The following is a 12,117-nucleotide window of genomic DNA, read 5'->3' as shown; positions in this document are numbered from 1 at the left end:
GGAGGGCCGACTGTATAGTCAAACGTCCTAAAAGTTAAGTGATATTTTTTCATGTTTGGTTCAGACTCCTGCACATCAATGTACATTAGTTGATTCTGTGCTCTGTCAGAACAATATCTGCTCTTGTCAACCTGATGATATACTTTGTCCATCTAAAATTTTAGAACACTACAGGCCCTTCGGCCCACAATGTTGTGCCAACCTTTTTAACCTACTCTAAGATAATCTAAGCCTTCCCTCCTACATAGTCCATTTTTCTATCATCCATGTGCCCAATTAAGAGTTTCTTATACGTCCCTAATGTATCTGCTTCTATCACCACCCCAATCAGGGTGTTCTATGCACCCACCACTCTCTGTGTAAAGAACTTACCTCTGACATTCCCCTTCACATATACTTTCCTCCAATCACCTTAAAATTATGCCCTCTCAAATTAGCCATTTCCACCATGGGAACATTTTGTTACTGCAATCACAGAGCCAGAATTTGGAGTGGAACTGCAGAGAGTTGATTTGCATACACCTGTACCCAGAATTGGAACTTCCTTTTATAAAAATGAATTTACTAGAGGCAAGCAAAACTGGCATTCACTGCAAAGATCAATTTTTCTCAAAAGGTGGGCTATCTGAGATAACTCAGAAATGACCCAGATAAGCTAACGCAGAAACAGCTGAGAGTAAAATATATCAGAGAGGTACTAAAGTCATGTATAGTCAAGGTAAGCAGATTGTCTTCTCTGCAAATTTTAAGAAATTCCAACAGCTTTATATCTGCAACACACACAAAATGCTGGTGGAACGCCGCAGGCCAGGCAGCATCTACAGGAAGAAGCACAGTCGACGAAGGGTCTCGGCCCGAAACATCGACTATGCTTCTTCCTATAGATGCTGCCTGGCCTGCTGCGTTCCACCAGCATTTTGTGTGTGTTGCTTGAATTTCCAGCATCTGCAGATTTCCTCATGTTTATATCTGTTTTCTTTTTACTGATACAAACCTAAATTCCTGGTTTTATTTTAAACAGAATCCAAATTTAACAAATCTGACATGCTCTAAGGACAATTAATGCCGGAACCTGATTTCAGTCACACTGTTGGGAACTGTGAAATTGTGATCAATAACTGGAAGCTCACTGAGGCAAACAGAATAGCAGTTAGTGTAGTACTTTACAGTGCCAGCAATTGAGTTTAATTCCACCCCACCCCCCAATGTCTGTAAGGAGTTTGTACATTCTCCCTGTTACTGCTATGTTTCTTCTGGGTTCTCCAAATTCCTCCCACATTCCAAAGATGTACAGGTTGAAGTTAGTGAGTTGTGGGCTTGCTACATTAGTGCCAGAAGCATGGTGACGCTTGCCCCCAAGCACATCTATGGTGTGTAATTGACACAAACGATGCATTTCACTCTGTGTCTCAATGTTTCTACATACATATGACAACTAAAGCTAACCTTTATCTTCATCTGCTCCCCATTCTCACAGGCTAGAGTACTGTATCATCTATACGATTCCACAAATGCCAGTCTAAGACTAGGAATGACGTGATTGTGCTTTAACCAAGGAACCAATGGACATTGCAGTGTAGCAAGGAATACATTTCGCCTCCAATCATAAAATGAATGATTCATAAGAGATGATTAAAGGTAAGCTTAGAGGGACCCGCATAATACAACAAGCAAAGGATATTGTCTACCACTTAATATAAAGGACAAAGTTCGGTACTTCTCTTAGTTCCTCAAAGAAGCCAAGAGATATTGGTTTGATTTTTTAAATCTCTTGTACCTGGATATTGACGCCGAGCTGGTAATAGTTTGGGCTTGGCTTCCTTCAGCTGTATTCTGCTTGTCTCCCTCTGACTGGGACGGAGTGGATGACGGCCCAACAGATCGCACTTCTGTGGAGGCAGTTTTAGGCTACAGATTTTGGAAAATAGAATGTGTCTTCTAATTAACCACTGAATTATAAACCATTACACATTGTGATATATGAGAATCAATTATTTTAGCATAATGTGATTGTGAAAATAAAAGGAAACACAAATTTTGATTAGTTCCCAATCACAAACTCCACCTCCACAAATACAAAAAAGAAACACATTAAAGATTTCAAAGCAGTAAATAAACATGGATATATGGACTAGGACTTCAAATTTCAAATTTTACAGCAATGTTTCAATCACTTTACTAATTAACCTTATCTGAACAATAAATTCCCCAGATTGGAATACCGGTACAAACACCTTAGAGAGCTGTGTTGTCAGAATGGAAACAATTGGTCTTCCTCCTTGTAAGTGTTCTGAGGACACAGAATTCAGGGATTTTTGGAGGTGCTGATCAAGACTGTAGCATAACTGTTCCATCACATGAATGGTATTGCTCAGATGATATGGTCCCGCAGGTCTCCCATATTGGATTTGAATTTAAATTTGAAAAACAGATTGCTCTATTCATGCAGCAAATCAGTGAACTGGAAGACTCCCAGGAGATGTTACTCCCAACAAAGCTTAAAATAGAAAAGGGAACCACTGTATTACCAAAAATATTACACACCTTTGTTACCATAACAACAATGAAGTTCTTCTCATCAATCTTGTACTCCTTGAGTTGGTCATCATTACTTAAAATCTTTCCAGCATATATCAGCTTTTGACAAGCAGCAGGGAAGCTGGTGCCCTTCTCTGCTTCAATATATTCTTTCAGTACTTGCACCTATCAAATAACATTCAGCAGATTAAAAGACAAATAAATACATAATTGAGAATAATTAGAACAATGAGCCCAACTGCGAGCAGTGAACATAAAATTTAACATCTTATATATTGTATAGCATTTCTTGAATATTTTTAGCTTGACAGCTTTAATTTAAAGTAAAAATAAAAATATGAGTATGATGAACTTAGGTCATGAAACTATGATGTTGTGGCTATTACAGAGATTTGGTTAAGAGAGGAACAGAAATGTGTTTTTAATATCCCAGGGTCTCGATGTTTTAGGAAAGATAGAGAGGGAGGTAAAAGAGGTGGGGGAGTTACACTACTAATGAAGGACAATATTACAACTGCACTCAGAGGGGATATAATAAAAGGCTCATCCATTGAATCTATATGGGGAGAATTCAAAAATAGGAAGTGTGCATTCACTCTGATGGACTGTACTACAGACCCCCCCCCCCCCCACAGTGCCACTGGGGCATTGAGGATAGAGTTGCTGGTAGGTTAAGTAAAAGTGTAAGAACAATAGGGCTGTCATCATGGGAGACTTCAAATTCCCTAATATAAACTGGGCCTTTCTTCGTGCACATGGTTTAGATGGGGCAGAATTTGTTAGGTGCATCTAGGACGCTTTCTTCAATCAATATATAGATAATCCAACAAGAGTAGGGACTGTACTGGTCCTGGTGTTGACCGTAACTCTTTAAGTTTTAAGATAGCTATAGAAAAGGATAAGTACGGACTTTGCAGGAGTGTATTAAATGACAGCAGGGCAAATTACGAGGGCATTAGTCAGGAAGAGAGATGTCATTGGGAACAATGGTTTTTGGGTAAGACCACATCTGGCTTATGAAGAGTGCAGGCCAGGCAGCACCTATGAAACAGACTAAACAGTCGATATTTCGGGCCAAGACCTTTCATCAGGACTGGAAAAAAAGATGAGAAGTTAGGTTAAGAAGGTTGGGGGAGGGGAGGAAGAAATACAAGGTGATAGGTGATAGGTGAAATTGGGAGAGGGAAAGGGTGAAGTTAAGAGCTTGGAAGCTGATAGGAAAGGGTAGAAGTCTATGAAAGAAAGGGAAGGGGTAGGAACACTGGGGGGGGTTGATGGACATGTAAGGAGATAAGGTGAGAGAGGGGAACTGAAATGGGAATGGTGATGGGGGGGTAATTACTGTAAGTTTATGTTCATGCCATCAGATTTGAGGCTAACTAGACAAAATATAAGGTGTTGCTCCTCCAACCTGAGTGTGGACTCACTGTGACAGTGAAGGACACCATGGACTTACATATCTGACATGCTATCCAGTTGGAGGCTACCCAGATGAATATAAGGTGGTGTTCTCCAACCTGAGTGTGACACATCAGTCCATGGCCTCTTCTACTACCACAATGACTGCACTCCAGTTGGAGGAGCTTTCTATCTCAGCTTGCTCCTGCCCCACCGAACTCATTTCTGCATACCTTGACACTATCTTATCCCCCTCCTTGTTCAACCTCTTCCCACCTATGTTCGTGACTCTTCTCATGCTTTGAATTTTTTCAAAGATTTTAAGTTTTAAGTTTCCTGGCCCCCACAGCCTTATTTTCACCATGGATGTCCAGTCCCTATATACCTCCATCCCCCACCAGGACGGTCTCGAAGCTCTTCGCTTCTTTTTGGATTCCAGACCTAATCAATTCCCCTCTACCACCACTTTCCTCCATCTAGCGAAATTAGTTCTTACTCTCAATAATTTCTCCTTTGGCTCCTCCCACTTCCTCCAAACCAAGGGTGTAGCCATGGACACCCGCATGTGTCCCAGTTATGCCTGCTGTTTTGTTGGCTTTTTGGAACAGTCCATGTTCCAAGTCTATACAGGTATCCATCCCACTCTTTTCCTTTGCTACATTGACGACTGCATTGGCGCTGCCTCCTGCACGCATGCTGAGCTCGTTGATTTCATTAACTTTGCCTCCAACTTTCAGCCTGCCCTCAAATTTACCTGGTCCATTTCCGACACCTCCCTCCCCTTTCTTGATCTTTCTGTCTCCATCTCTGGAGACGGCTTATCTACTGATAACCTACTATAAGCCTACGGACTCTCACAGCTACCTGGACTATTCCTCTTCCCGCCCTGATTCTTGCAAAAATGCTGTCCCCTTCTCACAATTCCTCCGTCTCCGCCGCATCTGCTCTCAGGATGAGTTTTTTCATTCCAGGATAAAGGAGATGTCTTCCTTTTTTAAACAAAGGGGCTTTCCTTCTTCCACCATCAACTCTGCTCTCAAACGCATCTCTCCCATTTCTCGCACATCTGCCTCACCCCATCCGCCCACCCCTTGTCCTCACCTACCACCCCACCAGCCTCCAGGTCCAACGTATAATTCTCCGTAACTTCCGCCATCTCCAGCGGGATCCTACTACCAAGCACATCTTTCCCTCCCCCCCATTCTGCTTTCCGCAGAGATGGCTCCCTACGTGACTCCCTTGTCCACTCGTCCCCCCCATCCCTTCCCACCAATCTCCCTCCTGGCACTTATCCTTGTAAGCGGAACAAGTGCTACACCTGCCCTTACACTTCCTCCCTCACCACCATTTGGGGCCCCAGACAGTCCTTCCAGGTGAGGCGACACTTCACCTGTGAGTCGGCTGGTGTGGTATACTGTGTCCAGTGCTACCGGTGTGGCCTTTTATATATTGGTGAGACCTGATGCAGACTGGGAGACCGTTTCACTGAACAGGCTCGGTCCACCAGAGAAAGCAGGATCTCCCAGTGGCCACACATTTTAATTCCACATCCCATTCCCATTCTGATATGTCTATCCATGGCCTCCTCTACTGTCAAAATGAATCTAAACTCAGGTTGGAGGAACAACACCTTATATACCGGCTGCGTAGCCTCCTACCTGATGGCATGAACATTGACTTCTCTAACTTCTGTTAATGCCCCTCATCCTCTTCTTACCCCATCCCTGACATATTTAGTTGTCTGCCTGTTCTCCATCTCCTTCTGGTGCTTCCCCCCCCCCCCCACTTCTTTCTCCCGAGGTCTCCCGTCCCATGATCCTCTCTCTTCTCCAGCTCTGCCAATCACCTTTCCAGCTCTTAGCTTCATCCCACCCCCTCCGGTCTTCTCCTATCATTCTGCATTTCCCCCTCCCCCCATTACTTTCAAATCTCTTACTATCTTTCCTTTCAGTTAGTCCTGACGAAGGGTCTCAGCCCAAAACGTCGACAGTGCTTCTCCTTATAGATGCTGCCTGGTCTGCTGTGTTCCACCAGCATTTTGTGTGTGTTGTTTGAATTTCCAGCATCTGCAGATTTCCTCGTGTTTGAGCTTCCTATCTCTTTACTTCACCCTCTCCCCTCTCCCGGTTTCACCTATCACCAACCACCTTGTACTTTTTCCTACCCTTCCCCCACATAACTTCTCATCCTATTTTTCCAGTCCTGATGAAGGGTCACAGCAAGAAATGTCGACTGTTTACTCTTTTCCATTGATGCTGTCTAGCCTGCTGAGTTCTTCCAGCATTTTATGTATGATCCTTGGATTTCCAGCATCTGCAGATTTTCTTGTCTTTGCAGAGTACAGGATAGGTGCATATGTTCCATTCAGAAGGATGGCAAGCTAAAAGAATCTTGGATGTTGAGGGAGGTGATGAGGAACTGCAGGGAACGTGAGTGTTGGTAACAGAGCCATACGGGAATCGGGAGAAGAGTATAAAAGGAGCAGATTCAGGTAAAGCTGGTATTTTTCGGTTGTGCAGGTGTGGTAAATATCAGTGTCAGAGGCCAAATCTCAGCTGAAAATAAAAGGAAGGCGGGCTCAAGCACAGCAGTCGCTGTTGATGCAGCCACTATTTGAGTGTGCGAGTGATAGAGTGGGAAGGCTTTGCATGAACAGGCAACAGATAAGAAAAGGTAAACCCTTTTTTTTGTACATAGTAGTCAGGATGGAATGCTCCTCTTGAGAGATGTGGGAATTCAGGATACCTGACAGTTTCCCTAATGACTATATTTGTGGGAAGTGCACCCAACTTCAGCATCTGACTGACCAGGTGAAAGAGTTCAAGCTGGAGTTGGACGTACTCAGGATCATTCAGGAGCTGTAAATATAAGTGAAACTTTTGAAGAGGTGGTCACACCCAGAGCACAGGCTTCCGACAATCAATGGGTAACCACCAGGAGACATAAGGGAATTAAGAAATCAGTGCAGGGTTCCCCTCTAGCCATTCCCCTCAGCAAAAAGTATACTGCTTTAGAAACGCCATCCCCTTCTCTCAATTCCTCCATCTTCAACAGATCTGCTCTCAGGGTTTTTTTCTCTCTCTTTTTTTCTCTCTCTGTCCCTTTCATGATCACTCCTTGCCTGCTCTCCATCTTCCTCTGGTGCTCCCCTCCCCCTTTCTTTCTCCCTAGGCCTCCCATCCCATGATCCTCTCCCTTCTCCAGCTCTGTATCCTTTTTGCCAATCAACTGTCCAGCTCTTAGCTTCACCCCTCCAGTCTTCTCCTATAATTTACGATCTCCCCCCCTCCACTTTCAAATCTCTTACTATCAGTTAGTCCTGATGAAGGATCTCAGCCCGAAACATCAACTGTTCTTCTTCCCATAAATGCTGCCTGCCCTGCTGTGTTCCACCAGCATTTTGTGTGTGTTGCTTCAATTTCCAGCATGTGCAGATTTCCTCATGTTTGCTGCTCTCAGGATGAGGCTTTTCATTCCAGAAAAGAGATATCCTACTGTTTCAAAGAAAAGGGCATCCCTTCCACCACCATCAACATTGCCCTCAACTACATCTCTTCCACTTCACACACATCTGCTCTTACCCCATGTTCCCGCCACACTACCAGGGTTAGGGGTCCTCTTACCACACCTACCAACCCGCCAACACATAATTCCCTGGAACATCTGCCATCTCCAATGGGATCCCGCCACAAAGCACACCTTTCCCTCTCCCCTGCTTTCTGCTTTCCGCAAGGATTGCTCCCTAGTGACTTCCTTGTCATTCATCCCTCCCCACTGATCTCCCTCCAGGCACTGATACTTGCAAGCAGAACAAGTGCTATACCTGCCCCTACACTTCCTCCCTCACTACCACTCAGGGCCCCAAACAGTCCTCCCAGGTCAGGTGACACTTCACCTATGAACCTGTTTGGGTCATATACTGTGCCTGGTGTGTGGTAAACTATTTATACCTGTCTGGACACACCCCTCTGCTGACTGCTCCTGTGGCTCCTCCCACAGACCCCTGTATAAAGGCGATTGGAGGCACTGCTCCCCCGCTCAGTCTCCAAGATGCCGTGCTCCATTTTGCTGCTAATAAAAGCCTATCGTTCATCTCCCGTCTCTGAGTTATTGATGGTGCATCCTGGTGCTCCCAGTGTGGCCTCCTGTATATCGGTGAGACCTAACATAGATTGGGAGACCACCACCAAGCACCTATGCTCCATAGAACATAGTGTGTTTTTTGTGCCGACCTTCAAACCCTGCCTCCCATATAACCCCCCACCTTAAATTCCTCCATATACCTGTCTAGTAGTCTCTTAAACTTCACTAGTGTATCTGCCTCCACCACTGACTCAGGCAGTGCATTCCACGCACCAACCACTCTCTGAGTGAAAAACTTTCCTCTAATATCCCCCTTGAACTTTCCTCCCCTTACCTTAAAGCCATGTCCTCTTGTACTGAGCAGTGGTGCCCTGGGGAAGAGGTGCTGGCTGTCCACTCTGTCTATTCCTCTTAATATCTTGTACACCTCTATCATGTCTCCTCTCATCCTCCTTCTCTCCGAAGAGTAAAGCCCTAGCTCCATCCGCCAGAAAAAGCCAGATCTCCCAGTGGCCACCCATATTAATTCCACTTCCCATTGCAAAATGTTAATCCATGGCCTCCTCTACTGTCACAATGAGGCTACACTCAGGTTGGAGAAACAACACCTTATATTCTGTCTGGGTAGCCACCAACCTGATGGCATGAACATCAATTTCTCAAACTTCTGGTAATGACTCCCCCCTTCACTATTCCCCATCCCCTTTTCCCTCTCTCACCTTATCTGCTTGCCTGCCTATCACCTCCCTCTGGTGCTTCTCCCACCTTTTCTTTCTTCCATGGTCTTCTGTCCTCTTTATCAGATTCCCTCTTCTCTAGTCCTGTATCTTTTTCACCAACCAACTTCCCAGCTCTTTACTTCATCCCTCCACCTCCTGGTTTCACCTTGAGTTTCTCTCTCATTCCCCCCACCTTTTAAATCTACTCCTTATCTTCTTTTCTCCAGTCCTGCCAAAGGGTCTCAGCCTGAAATGTCAACTGTACTTTTTTTCCAGATCTGTTGCCTGGCCTGCTGAGTTCTTCCAGCACTTTGAGTGTGTTGTTTGGATTTCCAGATTTTCTCTTGTTTGTGACCAAGATGGTGTGTTGCCACCCAGGTGCTAAGGTCCAGGATGTATTGGAGCAGTTGCAGGATACTCTCAAGGGGAGGGTGTACAGCCAAAGGTCATAGTGCATATCGGCACCAATGACTTCAGCAGAAAAGGGGAAGAGAACCTACATGATGAGTATACAAAGTTAGGAAAGCGGCTGAAGAGAAGGGCCTCAAAGGTAGTAATCTCCAGATTACACCTGGTGCCATGGGCTAGTGCAGGTGGAAATCAAGTGATCACATGAATGAATAACTAGTACAGGAGATGATGGAAGGGACAGGATTGCAAGTTCTTGGATCATTGGAATATTTTCTAGGGAAGGAAGGGCTGACCTATGCAAGAAGGACAGGTTGCACCTGAACTGAAGGGCAACTGATATCCTGGCTGGGAGGTTTGCTAACGCTGCTCAGGAGAGTTTTGCAGGAGTTTGGGAACTGGAGTACCAAGTCAGTAAGTAAAGGATCAGACCAGAAGGTAGATGTTAGGAAAAGTAGTGAAAGATAAAATCAAAATAACAGGAATAATGGGTTGGATAGTTTTAAGTGTGTATATTTTAATTCTAGGAGTATATGGGTAAGGGTAATGAACTTAGAGCATGGATCAGTATGTGGAACTACGACGTTGTGCAAATTACTGAAACTTGGTTGAGAGACAGGAAGAGGTGATTAATGTACCAGGTTTTCAAAGTTTTAGAAGATAGAGGAGGAGGGGGAGTTGCACTACTAATCAAGGACAACATCACAGCAGCACTTAGGGAGACATAGCAGAGGGGTCAGACACTTGGGTAGAACTCAGGAATAGGAAGGGCACAATCACACTGATGGTATTGTACTATAGACCCCCCCCCCCTACAGCCACCGGGACATTGGGGAACAGATTTGTAACCAGATTAAGGAAATATGTAAAAATAATAGGGTTGTGGTCATGGGGGATTTCAGCTTCTCTAATATAACCTTCTTAGTCCAAGGGATTTAGACAGAGCAGGATTTGTTAAGCGTATCCAGAAAGGTTTCTTAAATCAATATATGAATGGTCCAATGAGAGGAGGGTCCATACTAGACCTGGTGTTGGGTAATGAGCCTGGTCAGGTGACTGACCTCTCAGTGGGTGAGCAGTTAGGAAACACTGATCACAACTCCTTAACTTTCAGGTAAGAATAAGATCCTTGCAGGAGAGTTTTAAAATGGAATAGGGTAAATTAAGAGGGCATTAGGCAGTAACCAAGAAGAGTTCATTGGGAACACTTTTTCTCTGCCAAGTCCATATCAGACATGTGGAGGGTGTTTAAAGATCAGTTGCACAGAGTACAGGAAAGGTATGTTCCTGTTACAAACCCCATTTCCAGAAAAGTTGGGATATTTTCCAAAATGCAATAAAAACAAAAATCTGTGATATGTTAATTCACGTGAACCCTTATTTAACTGACAAGAGTACAAAGAAAAGATTTTCAATAGTTTTACTGACCAACTTAATTGTATTTTGTAAATATATGCACAAATTTAGAATTTGATGGCTGCAACACACTCAACAAAAGTTGGGACAGAGTTAAAATAAGATTGAAAAGTGCACAGAATATTCAAGTAACACCGGTTTGGACGACTCCACATTAAGCAGGCTAATTGGTAGCAGGTGAAGTATCATGACTGGGTATAAAAGTAGCGTCCATCAAAGGCTCAGTCTTTGCAAGCAAGGATGGGTCATGGCTCACCCCTTTGTGCCAAAATTCATGAGAGAATTGTTAGTCAGTTCAAAAGGAACATTTCCCAACACAAGATTGCAGAGAATTTAAGTCTTTCAACATCTACAGTACATAATATTGTGAAAAGATTCAGAGAATTCAGAGACATCTCAGTGCGTAAAGGGCAAGGTCGGAAACCACTGTTGAATGCGCACGATCTTCGAGCCCTCAGGCGGCACTGCCCAAGAAACCGTCATGCTACTGTGACAATTATAGCCACCTGGACTCGGGAGTACTTCAGAAAACCATTGTCACTTAACACAGTCCGCCGCTGCATCCAGAAATGCAACTTGAAACTGTATTACGCAAGGAGGAAGCCATACATCAACTTTATGCAGAAACGCCGGCGAGTTCTCTGGGCCCTAGCTCATCACAGATGGACCAAAAGACTGCGGAACCGTGTGCTGTGGTCAGATGAGTCCACATTTCAGCTAGTTTTCAGAAAAAACAGGCGTCGAGTTCTCCGTGCCAAAGATGAAAACGACCATCCTGATTGTTATCAGCGAAAGGTGCAAAAACCAGCATCTGTGATGGTATGGGGGTGCATCAGTGCCCATAGCATGGGTGAGTTGCATGTACGTGAAGGTACCATTGACTCTGAGGCATATATTAGGATTTTAGAGAGACATATGTTGCCATGAAGGCGACGTCTCTTCCCGGGACGTCCATGCTTATTTCAGCAGGACAATGCCAGACCACATTCTGCACAGGCTACAACAGCGTGGCTTTGTAGGCACAGAGTGCGTGTGCTTGACTGGCCTGCTGCCAGTCCAGCTCTATCTCCTATTGAAAATGTATGGCGCATCATGAAGAGAAGAATCAGACAACGGAGACCACGGACTGTTGAGCAGCTGAAGTCTTCAAGCAAGAATGGACAAAATTTCCAATTGCAAATCTACTATTGTTACGAAGGATGAACAACTCTGATGGGCAGAAGAGTACAGAGTTGCCCATGTCCTCCTTCCCTGGGAGAATTACAAGCCATTACTGTTGCCAGGCTGCTAATGAGAGAGAGACACAGATAAGAGGAAAACAAGTTGGAACATCTGCTGCTGATAAGAGAGAGGAGGGGAGCCATTGATTTACTGTTATGTCTTTTGGAGAGGGCTGTTTACTTGGTACTATTCTGTTCATTAAAATGCCTCAGTAGACACCCGGAGTGGGCTGATTTGATGGTCTAAGCCATTCAAAACTGATTGACACCTGAGACCCCGTATGGATAAAAGTGAGGTCTGGGGAGACACCACTGAGATGCACCAAGAGACACAC

The 12,117-nt window shown here is 44.5% G+C and overlaps 1 protein-coding gene across 1 annotated transcript in view; it reads right to left on the bottom strand.

Moving 5' to 3' along the window:
- LOC132406337 (UV excision repair protein RAD23 homolog A-like) overlaps positions 1–12,117 on the bottom strand; it is a 64,208-nt gene that overhangs the window by 35,867 nt on the left and 16,224 nt on the right. Inside the window, exons 2-3 of the mRNA XM_059991867.1 lie at positions 2,545–2,703; positions 1,778–1,908 (exon numbers count right to left, since the gene is read on the bottom strand). Of these exons, the coding sequence (XP_059847850.1) occupies positions 1,778–1,908; positions 2,545–2,703 (290 nt within the window). The remainder of the gene's footprint in view (positions 1–1,777; positions 1,909–2,544; positions 2,704–12,117) is intronic.

The sequence above is a fragment of the Hypanus sabinus genome, chromosome 16 (assembly GCF_030144855.1).
Source record: "Hypanus sabinus isolate sHypSab1 chromosome 16, sHypSab1.hap1, whole genome shotgun sequence".
Classification (NCBI taxonomy): Eukaryota; Metazoa; Chordata; class Chondrichthyes; order Myliobatiformes; family Dasyatidae; genus Hypanus; species Hypanus sabinus.
This window is presented reverse-complemented; position numbering and strand designations above follow the sequence as displayed.